Here is a 19,404-nt window from a genome sequence, read left to right as displayed (position 1 = left end):
ACAGGATGATCGTACACATTCTACGCATGTACAACCAAAACATCCACGTGCATGAGATGAGAGCCTCCCCTATGTTCAACATAGCTACAACCAATCTCTCCATAGCTCGACTGGCCACAACCCTTTTTAGGTGGGCATGGGATTCTAGCCACTATGTCCCATTGATGTGGCCATGCCATTTGCAACTACTCACGCAAATTCAACTCATGTCCAATCCGAAGAAAATAAGGCAAAGAACTTCATTGAGCACATCCAACATATTCACTAGCAGGTTCATGATATTCTGGAGAAATCAAATTCCAAGTACAAGCAGTGACATGATCAACATCGGGTGCCACACAAGTTTCAGGTGGGCAACAAATTCTGGTTGCATTTGCAAAAGGAATGCCTTATTAGAGGCTATCAGAAACTCAGACCACTCTGATATGGTCCTTACACCATTACCATGGCTATGGGAGACAATGAAATTGAGCTTAGAATTCCCCCATTCCTTGGCCTGCACCTACTGTTCAATGTGGACCAACTTCGGCCATACTTTCCACCATTACTAGACACATCCGACATTGCATAACAACTCACACCCATAGAGTTAAATCTATATTGCATGGAACAACATGCAACTTATTAGATCATGGACACACAGATCAAGCACACTCGCTATCAGAGTATCCAACTATATCGAGTTGTCAAAGTAGGCCAACTCCTTCCCCAGGGAAAGTGGCTCACTAGGGACCAAGTTCAACAGAAGTTTCCTCATCTCATGGAGGAACTCAACGCAATGGGTATCATTGATTCCTAAGGGGGGAGGAATGATCTAGGTGGATATTGTTGGCCACCCACCAAGTCCAGTTGGATGCCCACCATTGTTTCTTTCAACTTTTCAATTTTCTTAATTGTATCACAATTTACTATTTTTAGCGGTTTTTCGTGACCTAAACTTCTGGAGCCATTTTTAGGCCCTAAATGATGTTTTCTGGGAAAACTGAGAGCAATTTCTCTTCGCAAAGTTGTTCTCTAATAGATCTTCCTAACGATATATTTTGCGAGTCAAACAAAGATCATATGCCAAATTTATGACCCTCGGAAGTTGATGTACCAATTTACCCAAACGGGGCCCGCAGTTTGGCGTTTCATCTTCTAGGGTTAGGTTTTTTGATGTTTAGGGTTTTCCATTACTTCTCAACAATAAATAGGCCTTCGAGCCTCATTGTAACATAGTTCAGAGACATGTAGCCGCCACATCTCTTCTCAGAGATAGGCTACCATCACCCTAGTTGGTTTATTTCCATTTCTGTTTGTAAGCATATTTCAGTATGTTACATTAATGAAATGAAGTATTATTTCCACTATATCTTTGTGTATATGGTTATCTCTGTATTTTGTTGCATTCCTATTTAAATCTAGATCACTTGGAATTCCATATCGCCTTGGATGTACTTGTGGAGAAAGTCGTAGTACTTGAGAACCAAATGCTTCTCAAAATCCTTGATACCCAACTTCATGCGAAGGGTATGAAAAACATTTGTAAAATCTGGCACATCTTGGTCCCTTCCATGTCATAGTGTTGTCCACTTTATGTATTTATCCTCATAGCTCTCGACAGGGTAGTACTACTCCTTGATGGCATCCTGGAATGAGTTCCAAGTGGGTGTGGGAGAAAACAATGAGTTCGTACTCTCATCCTTCTACTCACAATAAGTTTCCCACCAGTCCTTGATGTGGGGGGCTGCTTTAAGAAGTGAAAAAGTGATCTTTTCTTGGCTGGAAAAATCATGAATGTAAAAATATCCCTTCAGGAGATTTAACCATTTATTTACAACGTCTACATCTATCTAACACTCAAATATGGAGATTTCAAAGTTAACTTGTACCTTAAAGGGTGTGGTGCTTCGAGAGTAGTTGTCGGAAGTAGATGCGTCACCCTTGGGTAGCTGCTGAAGGATCTAGACAAAGTTGTCCATCATCGCATTTCTTTTGTCGCTTGACGGCTTCTTCGAACAAGATTTTTATAGAATCTCCTACCCCCTCATATTTCTTTTCATCTGCCATGGGAGGCCATCGAGATTTGCAAGGCTGGCCTTGCAAATGTTCAACTAGTTCAAGCCTTAACTCCTTATATCCTGACCTCGTTGGGGACATGCAAAGAAAAACAAAGAAAGCGCAGATTTCTCTGATACTAATGATCTGGATTTAAACATGAATGCAAAAAATTACATATATAAATATAAATACAAAGATGCAGTAGAAATAACACTTCATTTTATTAATATCAAATACTGAAATATGCTTACAAATAAAATGGAAATAAGACTAGCTCAGGTGATAGTAGCTTATCTCTGAGAAGAGAGGTGGTGGCTACATGCCTCTAAGTTGTGTTAAAATGATGCTCAAAGGCCTATTTATTGTTTAAAAATATTGGAAAATCCTGAACATCCAAAAAATTAACCCTAGGAGATGAAGCACCAAACTAAGGGCCCCGTTTGGGTAAATTGGTACATCAACTTCGCGGGGTCATAACTTTGCCATACGATCTCCATTTGGCGTGCACAATACCTCGCTAGGAAGATCTATCCGAGGGCTAAAACGTTTGAGCAAGCAACATTGATATGACCCATGGTGCTCCTACTTTTCCCACAAAATGTTGTTTAGGGCCTCAAAATGGCCCTGGAAGTTCAGGACCCAAAAAAATGCCAAAAATAGTAAATTGTGCTACAAAGAAGGAAGCTGAAAAAATAAAAGAACAATGGTGGGGTCCAACTAGAATAGGTAGAGGGCCACCAATATCCGCCTGGATCAACTAAAAATGATCTATTGGTAAGCATGCTCTCATACCACTTATCAGAGGCGTCAACTTAAATCACATCACCATAGTAATATTTTTTTTATACCAAGTGAGTAAAAATGTAAATAAAAAAGCAATATTGAAGAAATTTGCATATGTACTAGATACATTCATGTATTCATAATATTATGCCATAACATGTCACCCCTATATGTGGAAATAAGAAGTTATAATTGCAAAGCTAATATAGAGACATGCTAGACTAGTCATTTAAATTCCACGAATTAATCAGACACATGTCACATTCCACTAAGCATTGTTGGCATATATTAAATGAATTGTAATAACAAGGTACAAGGGTTAAATGTAAAACCATCACGTGTTATACAGGTTGTACTATTTCTTTTTGCAACAATGAGCTTTTAGCTGATCACAATGTTAGTGGTACAACTTGTAACGTTCTCTTCCATTTGTTGAACACTTCGATTCAGGCTATCTGTTCATCTGTTGGCAAGCTCATCCAATGGTGGAGAAACAATGGGTTGGTTTGATAACCAACTTAACCCATTGCACACCCAAACTGTCATTCAATAGTCTACCATTAGGGTTTCTGAGACAGTGTTCTGCCATCGTAGCTTTGAGTTTTCTTTTCTAGGTCGCGGACTTGGATTTTTCACTAATAAATTTACCTCTGTTTGCAAATTGTAAGTGACGTATTTCAGGTTAACTTTGATTCCTTAACAATTTTAACTTCAGCGGTGAATTTCATATGTGCACCGCAGGTGTTGACAACATTGGAGCTTCCTTTAGACAACATGGTTGGATTGCTTGTTCTTCTATCCTCCGGTAAGTAGTCCTACGAATATTTGTGTTTATTCGTTGACAATATTCATAATAGTTATAGCCATAGGCTTCACTTGGGGTTTTATGATTATTTTAGAGTTTTTGCGGCTTCTAATTAAATGTGGCTTTCCTTAGTAGGTATTATAGGGATAATGTCAAACTTTTAAGGGTTTTCTTTTTCCTAGAAGCTTTTTAAAACTTGGTACTAACCTCTATTACTTTGGGTACAGGTTTGGTTTGAAATTTTCCCCATTCTATGGCTTCCATTCTGTTAGTTTCATCTAGCTCAAACAACAAGTCTCACCTGCGTTTATGTGTTTCTTACCATGTTTTTTTTTCTTGCTTCTTTCCCCTTCATGTGATATTTATCTGCAAACCCCTATTTTCGTTCTGGCTTTTAATCTAATTTCTCTAGAATCAAGATATTAGATGAATTTGGAATTAAATCATTCATTGGAGGTTCATGGCGTTATTGTTCGTTATTTTTGAGAATTGCATGGAACCACAGTTATGTGTATGGGTATTTTATACCTATTTTAGATTGGAAAATCACTAGTCTTAACTTAAGAATTTACTTTTGGGATATGCATTCTCAAAGTTTCCTCCTCGATGATACAGTTTAATTATGAAGTATTGTTATTTTTTTATATGAAATGGAACTGGTTCCTCCCGATGTGAATTGTTATTATATTGTGTATAAATATTACTATTTGATTTAGGTCATCTATATATTGTTACAGTTTATTTGCATGCTCAAGGGTTTGCTGAAAAAATGTTCTTTTTTCTTCTACCATTTTCTTGTTCATTTGATGCCGTGTTTATGAATTTTTTTCTGTATTGCATACAAAAAATTATATTTGTTACTTTGATATTGAGATTCTCGTAACCAATCGTCTTATGTGTGTCTTTAATTTGTTATTAGGAGAAAGCTATGATTACCAAGTACAATGGGGTTCTAGGTATACTAGAAACATGCCCCTACTCTAGGTTATTTATCCATGTGTATTTACTTTAATTTGAAAGGTTATGGACTGTCTATCAAACTCAACTAGACTCATATGAACTCTTTGATTGTGCCTCAACAATTTAACTTGCAACAATTTTTTTAGCTACCAATCATCTTTGCTTAATGCTGATATGTGATACTATTTTCTATTTTATAAATCACTGAAAAGAAACATGTTCATACAATTTCTAAGTAATATTCTTGTATTTCCTTGCTGTCAGCCTTGAAGGGAGATCCACATCAATGTTGCCTGGTCTTCGAGATGATCGAACGACGGGGAAGAGTTTTGAATATCTATGCCTCGGGCACTAGATGTCACTCCTCCATTTCTATCTTTCCGGCGAGGTTTATTAACTACTTCTAAGAGGTTTTTGCTTCGAGCTATGGTAGGTTTACAGTCCTGAAACTTTGGAGAAATAGTTTGTCGATGTGCAAGAAAATCTATACAAGGCTTTATTCGGCTCTGGTTCATTCTCCTAGGCAGGTGAAAAATGTTCCTCCATTTCTGGGTAAGGATAATTAAAAAAAAAAGAGAAGTCTTTGTTTTTCTTCTTTTGAATGTAACATGGTTTCGTGCATTGTCTCTTCGGAGACATCCGAAAAATTGGAACGATACAAAGAATATTAGCATGGCCCATGCGCAAGGATGACACGCACAAATAGAGAAATGGTCCAAATTTTTTCTTTCTGAAAATGGTTTCGTGCACAGATTTTGTAACTTCTATTAATTTTCGTTTCAGGTGGAAAGGCGGCGTGAATGGAGCCCAGGGTTTGGGGAAAACACTGAGTTCAGCTCCTCATATTGGGCACGAAATAGTCATATGGACAAATCCACCGGGTATTTATGTTTTTCTTAGCTTAAGCTCTAAAGGATGGGATAGCCGTGAGTTTTAGATTCTAGGAGGGTTTCTCTGCTACATACCTTGACTATCTCTGGTAATTTGTTTTTAAAAGTATCATCGGGTTTTTCTAAGGCGAAGTCTGTATATTGTTTTAAGGGTATGGGGTTATCTCCCTGACCCATATCTGAACTGATTATACTCTGCATTCTAAGCTATGAGGCTAAGAGAATCTATGGTTTTGCAATCGCGTGATTTTCTTTGTTCATCTTTAGTTTCCTCTCTATCTTTCAAATGGTTTATATATATAAGAGTTTTGTTGGCAAGAAAGAGAGTTTTCAAATGTTGGTAGTGATTCTTTCCTTCGTTTATTTCTTAGCGTGAGTAGGTAGTTTTGTAGAAAACTTGTGTGAAGTCAGGTCGGGGTTCCGGACCCATCGACCGTGACCCGTAGTCCATAAATATATATTTCGTTGTTTTGAACGCTTGTGAGAAAATAGGTAGAAGCTCATGGTACACCGAGTTTTGGTCACTCTTATTATTCTTTCTTTGGTTAGAAAAAATGGTGTACTTATTATAAAATTGACTGAAAAAATTCGGGTTCGAATTTGTTTTATTTATTTCTCTCTATTTCACATAATGGAAATCTTTCTCTGTTTATTTAATAATCTGTTATATTGAACATTAGAGTCTAAATCTCCCACTTACTTTATCATAATTCGGGTTCGGATTTGTTTTATTTAGTTCTCTCTATTTCACATAATGGGAATCTTTCTCTGTTTATTTAATAATCTGCTTTTATCATAATTCGGGTTCGGATTTGTTTTATTTAGTTCTCTCTATTTCACATAATGGGAATCTTTCTTTGTTTATTTAATAATCTGTTATATTGGATATTAGAGTCTAAATCTCCCACTTACTTTACTTTATGATAGCATTAGGGTCTTGAATGACAAACCAAATTATATAGTGTTTGGTAGTTACAATTATGAATAGTATTACTTTCCTGCCTATAATGAATTATATTTGGTATAGGTTCTGCTAAACATTTCTTTGTTTATTTCATATACAATGATAGCAAAAGGCCTTCTTTCCTACGCTCTATCAGACTTAATTATTTTCATTATTCAACTGAACATTAACCCTTTCAACTAGATGTTGTAGGTGTTTATTATAGCTATTAATTAGAATGCCTAAGTTTAGCATTTCTCTGAATACTTACCAAAGTCAAGATGTTTTATAATTCTGAACAAGCATAGGTCATCAATTAAAATTATCACATGTTCTTTATTTAACTATCATTAGGCATAGTTAACTAGAAAATGTAAATTAAATTTCCTCACATGTTCTTTTATTTAACTATCATTAGGCATAGCTAACTAGAAAAAGTAAATTAAATTTCCTACTTAAATTACTATAAGGATATTTTACTTATCTGTAGTTCACTATTTGCAAGATTTGGTCCCACTAGACTATGCTATTCGATGTTTTTCCTCCCAACCTTGAGACTACTATCATCATAGATTTTTCCTCCTTCTTCTCCCTCCTTATCATCCTCATCTTCTTGAATAAATCCTCAAGAATTCTTTCTAACTAATTTAGTAAGTAAAATAATATTCACTCATAACTATTGTTTAACTTTAACAAAAGAATATAAATTCCCAAAAGAGCTTTTATAACTCAAAAGATAAATAAATGTGTAGTAATATAAATATTTACAAAGTTTGGGGATATCACAGATGCTTATGATGGATTATGCCTATTGACATTGGCATTGTTTAACTTACAGAAAAAATAGCCTTTTTCACCACCAAAATCCACCAATACAATTTCAAGATTTTTTGTTGTTCAAAATACATTTTTAAATGCACAAATAGATTGAGGAGCCCAAAAAACCTTTTGCACCCTAAAATTATGAAGATTAAACAATTTAAAATCATGTTTGGCTATGCCGTGGACATTTACTAGTGATTTAATTTATATGGTCATACCAGTAAAAACACGTTAAAATTATGCATATTAAAAAATTTAAACTCATGTTTGACATTTACTAGTCATTTAAATAATATGGTCATACTAGTAAAAAGGTTGACTGTTAACCATTTATAATCCACGAAATATGGGGAAGTATTTTGGGTTTCCATGCTTTCATTCCAAGTTAAACATTAAAAAAAGAAAAGAAAGTTAAAGCAATTTCCAACCAATTTAAACTCATGTTTGACATTTACTAGTCATTTAATTTATATGGTCATATTAGTAAAAGGGTTGACTGTTAAACATGTATAATGCACGAAATATGGGAAAGTATTTTGGGTTTCCATGATTTCATTCCAATTTAAACATTAAAAAAAGAAAAGAAAATTAAAAAAATTTCCAACATCCACCAAATGTTTCCCTTCTGATCCGTAATTAGAAACCATGTGTTATGGAGATGGTACTCATACTTTCCTTCCACTTTAAAAAGGATAAACAAAAGAGAAGAATTTAAAACCATTTCCAACATCCACCAAATGTTCCCCTTTAGATCAAGGCTCCATAATTAGGGTCAATGTTTTACTCAAATTAGTTAAATAAAAAAGAAAAAGAAAAGATAAAACTATTTCCAACATGCACCAAATGTTTCCCATTGGAAGAAGGCTAGATGTAATGACCCCGGTAACTTGGAATTCTGAAATACTTACTGTGGTAAGAAACTGTATGAGTGGTTACTCATTATTTTTGAATGACACTATTAATGAGGAAGTTGTTATATTAGATTATTTTTACATGTGTATGTTCTTGAAATGCTGGCAGCCTCCTGGTGGAGGATTTTCTATTTTAAGAAGATCAGTTAGAAAACTGAAAAAACTGCTTCTCACCCAAGGAAAAGTCCTGGGAAGGAAAACCTCTGGGCTGTTGAGGAACAGACGGAGAGAAGATTTCCAGTGAGGAGAGCAGGTAGAGAAAAGGGGGTTAAGTCTGGTAGAGACCAGATAACCCAGCACAGTAGTGCATGTGTCTTGTTGAGGGCTGCAGGCCTGCAAGACGGCTCGGGGGGAGAATCCAGCGGAAACTGGATCTCAAGGTTGGGAGGATAAGAGCAAAAACGTTGCAGGTGACCTCTGAAAGTAAGGACATCGATAGCGGGAATACCCAGGTATGCATTCTCTAATCTAGTTATTGAATAAAGATCAGGTATTGAGGTGTACCGACAGGACATAGAACTTGTATTACTTTCCTTTAGTTACTGTGTTATGGTAACCAGGTTAATGCATACAGATTTAGAGATGTTTGTAAATGAAAATGTGTGACTGTGGTCACCTCTGTAAAACTGTATTAACAACTAAGGGTTGTACAGTTACATTGCGCTCAGAATAGAGTCAAATCTTAGAGCTGTTGAGGCGGTATGGAAGACTGCATCAAAATATTAGTGAGGAAAAACCAGAGAACAAAGTAAAACAGAACCCTTAAGAATGAAATGACATCGAGCTGAATGGTCTGGAAATGCTTGGTATAAACCGAGTTAGATAAACACAGTCAACTAGCGCGGAACTAGCGCTGTGCATAAACAATAACGTTATATAAGCCAATGATATGGTATGAGAACTAAACTGTGTAGAACAATTTATTAAATTAACACTGTATAAACTAGACAGAATGGTATAATCGAAATGCTGTATACACGAAGCATTAAAGCATGAACAAAATGCTGTATAAGCAGGAAATATCATATAAAAATCAATACTGTATAAGTGAAGATATTATTACGGAAACAGTGCTGTAAAGAGAAGTATTGTGCAGTTAATAACACGGTGCAAGCCAAGCCATGTTAATAGACCCGGATGAGGGTTTACATCCTATGTAACAGACCTGAAAAGTAGCTAAGCATAACGAAACAAGCAGCCAAATACATAATTCCAAGATAAGGTCAACAATACGAAAATGCGACCGGAATATTAAACATGTAGTAACCCTGGCATTCAAGGGTCAATGTAAATGACTGTTCGCGGAGAGGCAGACACTACGCTCATATACCGAGCGCAGGACTACCTCAATATCGCTTTTAAATACATATGAAATGGAAACAGTCTTGCATGAACCGAACGCATGTGAAACCATCGAGATTATACCATAATAATGCATACTGAAGTAAACGCATAAAGTTCTATGAATCTATTGAGTAAACAGGAAGATGAGCATACAGTAGAACACACTGAATATAAATCTTTCCATATGAACCGGCAATATAAGAACAAAATGACCATTTAGGAACATTGATAGATTCTGTGAATCGAAAGCAAGTATCCATTAAAAAACTGAGAAACGTTATCATAGCCGTGAGAAGTCCAGGCATGGGAGACATCGGTAAACCGCAAAATGATGCAACCATTATAAAGTAACTGAGCTTCATATAACTGTTAATAGCTCGAGAGAGCTTCCAAAATATACAGACAATGACCCTTTAAAGTCTGAAACCCTAGCTCAAATCAAATGTACAGAAATATAAGAAGATGGCGTGGAAGCCATGAGCAGTACCTAACTAAACCCTAAGGGCTCACGCGGGACAGGCCCGGCATGGAGAGGCCGCCTGTATAAGCGCAACCAGGGTTTGAAACAAGGTAATCGGACCTGAGACAGGTAAGCAGAAACCATAAGCCATGTCTCAGCCAGAAGTCGTCGCATACAACATCACATTAAGCCATTAACCAAGGAAAGGCCAGTACACGGGGTAGGCATACCTGTAAGTTTCGCTAATCGCCAAATCCTCCTGCACGCTGTAGGAAAAGCTGTGGATGGCAAACTGACCTGTACATAACCCACATGGTGAACATTCGGACACAGTTAGAATATGCAGAGGGTTACAAAGAATACCAAAAACGTAACTGAGAGCTGACTGTAAATATGAATACCAGATTGACAACAGAAGCATCCTTTACCTGAACAGCAAGGTAGGAACCGGGAGGTTGCAGAGAAGTCTGTCGAAGTGATGGAGGAGCTCGGCTGCAGCGGTGGAGTGCAAATGAACCCAGTCCGATGAACTCGGTGACTATATATCGATTGCCAAACCCTAAATAAATCTGAGCCGTTCGATGAGGTTGAGAGATCTCCATCGTTGGTTTAGGCGGGAGCACCTGGCGCGAAACCCAGTGTGGGTCAACCCTCCGCAAGGCACATGACTTCACGTGAAGTTGAGCCATCTGGCCACGGAAAAGGGTGAGCTGGGTTCCCACTTACTCACCACCTGGCACTTAACACATATAACGAGCCGGGTATGACAGCAAGACTTCCCAAACACATTAATGATACCCAAACATTAGCAAGGCGGTAAGTCCATGTTCCATGGGCATGGGTATTAGTTAAGGTTTTACATAAACAGTGATAAGCGTATATAAATGTAGGTATATGCGTAAAGGTCTGGCGAAGACTATAGGTAATTGTTTAACTTATTTAGTTAGGGAGAGTGGGTTAATGAATTGACCCCCCACCTGACGCAATTTTTTTTAATTATGCATTTTAAGTTAATGAGGTCGTGACAATGTGGTATCAGAGCCAGAGGTTTCAAAACTGTGGCCTCTGGAGCAGCAAAACCCAGTTGAAAAAAATATATATATATTTTCATTACACAGTGCTTACCTGAGGAAGTAATAAATTCAGCTAAATTGATTTCCTTGTTTATCAATTAGGAAATTGACACAGAAAACGACAATCTTCTAGCAGTCAACAAGTAAGATGGAGGAAATGCAGGGAGCAGGCAGCGTCCCTCAGGAAAATCCAGAGCTGTGGATACAGCTTGGTGCTGAGACACGCAGTACCAATCTGGCGATATTGCAGACTGTTCAAGAACTGAAAAGTGAGATGGCGCGTCTGCGAGAAGACAACGCGCGATTAACAGTGGAGCAAGAAAGAATATTAAAGAGTCTGTCAGATAAACAAAATCCACCACTAGCCAATCCCAGTGCGGAACAGCAAAGGGGAACTGAAGAGCGGGATTACGCACCTGAGATTTCAGAGGAGAAGGAAGACCATTCTGACAATGTACTAGAGCAGCAGACCTCAAAGAGACAGAAAATGGAATTACAGGGAGAATTCCGGAAAATCAAACCTCCACTTTTCGATGGAGAGCAGGAAGAAGCGGCAGAGGCTTGGTTAATAAACATTAACAAGTATTTCCAACTGTATGAATATGATCAAAATCTGAAGGCGCGGCTGGCCATTTTCCAGCTACAGGGTAAAGCAACCTTGTGGTGGGAAGAGATTAAAATTGTAAAAGGAGTGAGTGAGTAGAACATCACTTGGGAAAAGTTCCAGAAATACTTTAAGGAGAGATATCTAGCCGAGCGTTTTTATGATGAGAAGGCACGGGAATTCCATGATTTATGACTGGGACAACAGTCCATGGATGAATTCATTAACCGCTTCACTTCCCTGCTTCGCTATGTGCCATATATCAAAGAAGAAAAGGCCAAAGTGCAGAGATTTGTGAGCAGCCTACCAGCCTATATAAGGGAACGAATAGAGTTTGACAATCCCCGAACCATGGACGAGGCAATTCGTAAGGCAAGAATTTGTTACCAGCAGAATAAACAGAAAGGAGATATTTCAAGCAAAAAATGGAATGACAGAAAAAGCAACAGAGTTGCTGGTAATAACAAAGGAAGTCGTGGAAATGGTGGTAAGAGTGCTGGAAAGGGGCAGTTTAACAGGAATACAACTAAGGGTACCTTCCGGGCCAAGCCAAGTGAAAGCAGAGTTAGTGAACCGCCTGCCAGATCAGAGATTGAAGGAACCAGACCTCCAGTCCAGTGTTGGGGATGTGGAGGACCGCATTATGTTAAAAACTGCCCGCAGCGTAAAGGAGTCGACCAAATATCTCAGATCCACGAAGCCTCAACCGTTGGGGATGTGGCACGCAGCGTACCAAGAATTAACGCAGCCTTGGAGGACCGGCAAGCGGAATACCAACCGACTATGGTGGAGTTTGAAGGTAAGATTTCAAACCTTTCTATAGCTGTTCTTATTGATCCAGGAGCTACCTTAAGTTATGTTAGCCCAAAAGTAGTGGAACATTGTAAGCTATCTTCGGAAAGGTTCAAAAACCCATGGTTGGTACAGTTAGCTACGGGTGCCAAGAGACGGGTTCTAGCTAAAATTAATAACTGTTCCTTAAGCATAGCTGGACAGCCAATAACAGCAGACCTGAATGTACTTCCATTAGGATCTTATGACATCCTGATTGGTATGGATTGGCTGGAAAAGCATTGGTCCCTAGTAAACTGCAAAACCAAAACCATTTATTACAAGGATGATTTGGGGCAGCAACAAGAATTGCAGGGGATTAAACACCCTGTCCAGATTCGGCCTATCACTGCTTCTCAGTTAGCTAAGTGCCTTAGAAAGAAATGTCAGATCTACGCCATTCAAGTTGGTTATGCAAACCAGAAAGATAAGATGTCTGCATTAGGCAATATCCCGGTGGTGCAGGAATTCGTAGATGTTTTTCCTGAAGAGGTACCAGGGCTGCCCCCAAAGAGGGACATAGACTTTACTATAGAGTTAATACCGGGAGCAGCACCAGTATCACGGGCACCATACCGAATGAGCGTACCAGAGTTAACAGAGTTGAAGATGCAACTACAAGAGCTGTTGGATAAACAGTACATACGTCCCAGTGTATCACCATGGGGAGCTCCAGTATTATTTGTGAAAAAGAAAGATGGCACCCTACGTATGTGTATAGACTATCGACAGCTGAATAAGCTCACGGTCAAAAACAAGTATCCCTTACCCAGGATAGATGAACTCTTTGATCAAGTGAAAGGGGCAAAAGTATTTTCCAAGATCGATCTGCGATCTGGTTATCATCAGATCAGGATTAAAGATGAGGACATCGCTAAAACCGCCTTCAGGACACGCTATGGGCACTACGAATTTGTAGTGCTACCTTTCGGTTTGACCAATGCACCTGCCACCTTCATGTGTATGATGAACAGCGTGTTCCACCGATTTTTGGACAAGTTTGTGCTGATATTTATAGATGATATTCTGATATATTCTCGTTCTCAAGAGGAACACGAAGAACACCTGAGGATGGTGTTACAAACTCTTCGAGAACACCAGCTATACGCTAAGTTCAGTAAATGTGATTTCTTCAAGGAGGAAATCCAGTATTTGGGCCACGTGATCACTAAAGAAGGAATTGCAGTAGACCCTGAGAAAATAAAAACTATTATGGAATGGCCCATACCCAAAGATGTTGCTGATATCAAATCTTTTATGGGGTTACCTGGCTATTACCGGAGGTTTGTGGAAGGCATTTCTAGGATAGCCTATCCTATCACCTCATTGCAGAAAAAGGGGAAGATATTTAGGTGGACATCAGAATGTCAGCAGAGCTTTGACCGATTGAAGCATTTATTCACCACTGTGCCCATCCTGAGTATAGCTGATCCTAATAAGGATTATGTGGTGTGCACCGATGCAAGCAAGGAGGGTGTGGGAGGAGTATTAATGCAGGAAGGAAAAGTAATAGCCTATGAATCAAGGAAGCTAAAGGAGCATGAGCAGAGATACTCTGCTTATGATCTGGAATTAACAACTGTTATTCATGCGCTGAAAATGTGGAGACATTACCTCCTAGGGAGGAAATTCCTGTTGTTAACTGATCATCACAGTTTGACACATTATTTCAGCCAACCTACCTTGAATGCAAGACAAGGCCGTTGGGCAGATTTCCTAAGTGGGTTTGATTTCGAAATAAAGCATTTAAAGGGCAAAGAAAACCGAGTGGCTGATGCGCTAAGTCGAAAGATTCATTGTTTATGTGAACTATCAGTCAGCAAGTGGCGGAATTCGCTGGTTGAACAAATAAGAACAGCAGCAAGTCGCGATTCTGAATACCAGCACTTAAAACAGCAGGTACAGCAAGCTGTTAAGGAAAGATTACAGCAAGGATATACACTAGATAGCGATGGAATGCTGTGTTTCAATAAGAAATTATATGTACCTGATTCAAATGACCTTAAAAGGCTGATTTTAGATGAGTTCCATATCAGCCACTACACTGGCCACCCAGGGTACCAAAAGATGGTCACGGCACTCAAGAAGGAGTATTATTGGCCAGGAATGAAGAAACAGGTAGTTGAGTACCTGGCGCGGTGTTTAGAATGCCAACAAATTAAGGTAGAACGTCAGCATCCAGCCGGACTGCTACAGCCCTTGCCTATTCCGGAGTGGAAATGGGAAACCATTTCCATGGATTTCATAACTGGGTTGCCACGAACAAAGAAGGGTAATGACTCTATCATGGTAGTGGTTGACAAATTGAGTAAGGCAGCACACTTTATACCTGTGCAGTCCACTTACAAGGCGGTACAAATTGCTCACCTCTTTATGCAAAATGTGTTCCGATTGCATGGGCTGCCAAAGGTAATTATATCGGACCGAGATGTGAAATTCACTTCCACTTTTTGGAGGACACTGTTTGCTGAGTTGGGTACTCAGCTGAACTTTAGCACGGCCTACCACCCGCAGACCGACGGTCAAACTGAGCGAGTTAATCAAGTGTTGGAAGACATGTTGAGGGCGTATGTGATGCTGAAACCAGGCCAATGGGAAGAGTTTTTACATCTGGTCGAATTTGCATATAACAATGGTTATCACACTTCAACCCAGCTAAGTCCTTTTGAAGTCCTGTATGGACGAAAGTGCCGCACACCCTCAAGTTGGGGTGGACCTGAAGACAAGCTGAGTTTGGGTCCAGAAATGCTTAAAGACATGGAGGATATGGTGAAAAGAGTGCGTGCAAACTTAAAGGCTGCACAAGACAGACAGAAAAGCTTTGCGGACAGGAAAAGAAGATTCACAGAGTATAAGGTGGGTGACCATGTGTTTGTGAGGATTCAAACCAGAAGGAGCACACTGCAGTGGAGTGGGTGCGCCAAACTGGCACCTCGATATTTTGGACCTTTTCAGATCTTGGCTAGAGTGGGGCCAGTGGCCTACCAACTCGCCTTGCCAAGTCATATTAGGATTCACAATGTGTTTCATGTTTCTGTCCTAAAGAAATATGTATATGACCCTAAACATGTTATCCGATGGCAAGATGTGCGGGTAAGAATTAATCCGGTTGTTTTGATTATGCAGCTATACTCAATAGGAAACTGATTAAAGGTATGGTTGTCTGCAGGTCGAACCGGAAGGCGAGGTCCTGGTCGAACCACAGAGCATTCTCGACCGGAGAGAAGTGCGGCTGCGGAAACGGGTTATTACCCAAGTTAAAGTGTTGTGGCAGCACTATGGGCCTGAGGAGGCTACATGGGAGGACGAGGAACTCATTAGAAAAGCTTATCCAAATTTATTTAATGGGGATAGACATCGGGACGATGTCCAATCCCAGGGGGGGAGATGTAATGACCCCGGTAACTTGTAATTCTGAAATACTTACTGTGGTAAGAAACTGTATGAGTGGTTACTCATTATTTTTGAATGACACTATTAATGAGGAAGTTGTTATATTAGATTATTTTTACATGTGTATGTTCTTGAAATGCTGGCAGCCTCCTGGTGGAGGATTTTCTATTTTAAGAAGATCAGTTAGAAAACTGAAAAAACTGCTTCTCACCCAAGGAAAAGTCTTGGGAAGGAAAACCTCTGGGCTGTTGAGGAACAGACGGAGAGAAGATTTCCAGTGAGGAGAGCAGGTAGAGAAAAGGGGGTTAAGTCTAGTAGAGACCAGATAACCCAGCACAGTAGTGCATGTGTCTTGTTGAGGGCTGCAGGCCTGCAAGACGGCTCGGGGGGAGAATCCAGCGGAAACTGGATCTCAAGGTTGGGAGGATAAGAGCAAAAACGTTGCAGGTGACCTCTGAAAGTAAGGACATCGATAGCGGGAATACCCAGGTATGCATTCTCTAATCTAGTTATTGAATAAAGAACAGGTATTGAGGTGTACCGACAGGACATAGAACTTGTATTACTTTCCTTTAGTTACTGTGTTATGGTAACCAGGTTAATGCATACAGATTTAGAGATGTTTGTAAATGAAAATGTGTGACTGTGGTCACCTCTGTAAAACTGTATTAACAACTAAGGGTTGTACAGTTACATTGCGCTCAGAATAGAGTCAAATCTTAGAGCTGTTGAGGCGGTATGGAAGACCGCATCAAAATATCAGTGAGGAAAAACCAGAGAACAAAGTAAAACAGAACCCTTAAGAATGAAATGACATCGAGCTGAATGGTCTGGAAATGCTTGGTATAAACCGAGTTAGATAAACACAGTCAACTAGCGCGGAACTAGCGCTGTGCATAAACAATAACGTTATATAAGCCAATGATATGGTATGAGAACTAAACTGTGTAGAACAATTTATTAAATTAACACTGTATAAACTAGACAGAATGGTATAATCGAAATGCTGTATACACGAAGCATTAAAGCATGAACAAAATGCTGTATAAGCAGGAAATATCATATAAAAATCAATACTGTATAAGTGAAGATATTATTACGGAAACAGTGCTGTAAAGAGAAGTATTGTGCAGTTAATAACACGGTGCAAGCCAAGCCATGTTAACAGACCCGGATGAGGGTTTACATCCTATGTAACAGACCTGAAAAGTAGCTAAGCATAACGAAACAAGCAGCCAAATACATAATTCCAAGATAAGGTCAACAATACGAAAATGCGACCTGAATATTAAACATGTAGTAACCCTGGCATTCAAGGGTCAATGTAAATGACTGTTCGCGGAGAGGCAGACACTACGCTCATATACCGAGCGCAGGACTACCTCAATATCGCTTTTAAATACATATGAAATGGAAACAGTCTTGCATGAACCGAACGCATGTGAAACCATCGAGATTATACCATAATAATGCATACTGTAGTAAACCCATAAAGTTCTATGAATCTATTGAGTAAACAGGAAGATGAGCATACAGTAGAACACACTGAATATAAATCTTTCCATATGAACCGGCAATATAAGAACAAAATGACCATTTAGGAACATTGATAGATTCTGTGAATCGAAAGCAAGTATCCATTAAAAAACTGAGAAACGTTATCATAGCCGTGAGAAGTCCAGGCATGGGAGACAGCGGTAAACCGCAAAATGATGCAACCATTATAAAGTAACTGAGCTTCATATAACTGTTAATAGCTCGAGAGAGCTTCCAAAATATACAGACAATGACCCTTTAAAGTCTGAAACCCTAGCTCAAATCAAATGTACAGAAATATAAGAAGATGGCGTGGAAGCCATGAGCAGTACCTAACTAAACCCTAAGGGCTCACGCGGGACAGGCCCGGCATGGAGAGGCCGCCTGTATAAGCGCAACCAGGGTTTGAAACAAGGTAATCGGACCTGAGACAGGTAAGCAGAAACCATAAGCCATGTCTCAGCCAGAAGTCGTCGCATACAACATCACATTAAGCCATTAACCAAGGAAAGGCCAGTACACGGGGTAGGCATACCTGTAAGTTTCGCTAATCGCCAAATCCTCCTGCACGCTGTAGGAAAAGCTGTGGATGGCAAACTGACCTGTACATAACCCACATGGTGAACATTCGAACACAGTTAGAATATGCAGAGGGTTACAAAGAATACCAAAAACGTAACTGAGAGCTGACTGTAAATATGAATACCAGATTGACAACAGAAGCATCCTTTACCTGAACAGCAAGGTAGGAACCGAGAGGTTGCAGAGAAGTCTGTCGAAGTGATGGAGGAGCTCGGCTGCAGCGGTGGAGTGCAAATGAACCCAGTCCGACGAACCCGGTGACTATATATCGATTGCCAAACCCTAAATAAATCTGAGCCGTTCGATGAGGTTGAGAGATCTCCATCGTTGGTTTAGGCGGGAGCACCTGGCGCGAAACCCAGTGTGGGTCAACCCTCCGCAAGGTACATGACTTCACGTGAAGTTGAGCCATCTGGCCACGGAAAAGGGTGAGCTGGGTTCCCACTTACTCACCACCTGGCACTTAACACATATAACGAGCCGGGTATGACAGCAAGACTTCCCAAACACATTAATGATACCCAAACATTAGCAAGGCGGTAAGTCCATGTTCTATGGGCATGGGTATTAGTTAAGGTTTTACATAAACAGTGATAAGCATATATAAATGTAGGTATATGCGTAAAGGTCTGGCGAAGACTATAGGTAATTGTTTAACTTATTTAGTTAGGGAGAGTGGGTTAATGAATTGACCCCCCACCTGACGCAATTTTTTTTAATTATGCATTTTAAGTTAATGAGGTCGTGACACTAAATAATTATGATCAATGTTTTACCCAATTTAGTTAAATGAAAAAAAAAACATCGTTTCAAGCATCAACCAAATGTTTCCCTTTGGAACAACTCTCCATAATGAAGGTAGATGTAATAAATGGTAATTGTGAACCGTTTATAATTCACAAAATATGGGGAAGTACTCTCGGTTTGGTTATTTCATTCCAAGTTAAACCTAAAAAAAGAAAAAATAAGTTAAAATAATTTGCAACATCCACCAAATGTTTCCCTTTGGGGCAAGGCTCCATAATTAGGGACCATGTTTTATCGAGAAGGAATGGTACTCTGAATTTTCCCGTACTTTGTTCTTTCATTCACGTGAAAAAGAGAAAAAAAAGTTAAAATAATTTCCAGCATCCACAAAATGTTTCCCTTTGGGGCAAGGCTCCATAATTAGCTACCATGTTTTATCGAGAATGTTTTTTCCGTTTTCCCGTACTTTGTTCTTTTATTCCAAGTTAAATGTAAAAAAAAGAAAAAAAAAAAAGTAAAATAATTTTCAACATCCACAAAATGTTTCCCTTTGGAGCTAGGCTCCATAATTAGTGCCATGTTTTATGGAGATTGGTATTTTCCCGTATTTTGTCCTTTCATTCCAATTTAAACCTAAAGTTAAAATAATTTCCAACATTAGGGACCATGTTTTATCGAGA

At 39.2% G+C, this 19,404-nt stretch overlaps 2 protein-coding genes and 1 non-coding gene across 3 annotated transcripts; 1 reads left to right on the top strand and 2 right to left on the bottom strand.

The window, feature by feature from the left end:
• Positions 1–5,211: 5,211 nt before the first annotated feature.
• On the top strand, positions 5,212–5,313 carry LOC149187927 (U6 spliceosomal RNA). Its single transcript, XR_016256663.1, has one exon. It is a non-coding gene; the product is annotated as a U6 spliceosomal RNA (small nuclear RNA).
• A 4,525-nt stretch (positions 5,314–9,838) lies between these two features.
• Positions 9,839–10,965, bottom strand: LOC149187926 (uncharacterized). Its single transcript, XM_089412900.1, has 3 exons — positions 10,387–10,965; positions 10,189–10,255; positions 9,839–10,078 (listed from the first exon to the last, which is right to left on the bottom strand). Exons 1-3 carry the CDS (start codon positions 10,645–10,647, stop codon positions 10,005–10,007), a joined length of 402 nt encoding a protein of 133 aa, XP_089269026.1. The 5' UTR covers positions 10,648–10,965; the 3' UTR covers positions 9,839–10,004.
• Positions 10,966–17,218: 6,253 nt separating this feature from the next.
• LOC149187925 (uncharacterized) lies at positions 17,219–18,536 on the bottom strand. The gene is made up of 3 exons (XM_089412899.1): positions 18,129–18,536; positions 17,931–17,997; positions 17,219–17,820 (listed from the first exon to the last, which is right to left on the bottom strand). Exons 1-3 carry the CDS (start codon positions 18,387–18,389, stop codon positions 17,747–17,749), a joined length of 402 nt encoding a protein of 133 aa, XP_089269025.1. The 5' UTR covers positions 18,390–18,536; the 3' UTR covers positions 17,219–17,746.
• Between the last annotated feature and the right edge of the window lie 868 nt (positions 18,537–19,404).

Source organism: Pinus tabuliformis, chromosome 3_1 (genome assembly GCF_031772625.1).
Source record: "Pinus tabuliformis cultivar Carrire ecotype Pingquan chromosome 3_1, CPIR1, whole genome shotgun sequence".
In the NCBI taxonomy this organism is placed as follows: Eukaryota; Viridiplantae; Streptophyta; class Pinopsida; order Pinales; family Pinaceae; genus Pinus; species Pinus tabuliformis.
Note: the sequence above shows the minus strand (reverse complement) of the source record. Positions and strands in the feature narration are given on the sequence as shown.

Excerpts from the sequence above, each read along its gene's own strand:
- LOC149187925 (XM_089412899.1), bottom strand. The coding sequence starts at position 18,389 with ATGGCTCAACTTCACGTGAAGTCATGTACCTTGCGGAGGGTTGACCCA. Across the intron at positions 17,998-18,128 it reads GTTCCTACCTTGCTGTTCAG|GTCAGTTTGCCATCCACAGC; the intron begins GTAAAGGATGCT and ends GGTTATGTACAG. Across the intron at positions 17,821-17,930 it reads GCGATTAGCGAAACTTACAG|GTCCGATTACCTTGTTTCAA; the intron begins GTATGCCTACCC and ends TACCTGTCTCAG.
- LOC149187926 (XM_089412900.1), bottom strand. The coding sequence starts at position 10,647 with ATGGCTCAACTTCACGTGAAGTCATGTGCCTTGCGGAGGGTTGACCCA. Across the intron at positions 10,256-10,386 it reads GTTCCTACCTTGCTGTTCAG|GTCAGTTTGCCATCCACAGC; the intron begins GTAAAGGATGCT and ends GGTTATGTACAG. Across the intron at positions 10,079-10,188 it reads GCGATTAGCGAAACTTACAG|GTCCGATTACCTTGTTTCAA; the intron begins GTATGCCTACCC and ends TACCTGTCTCAG.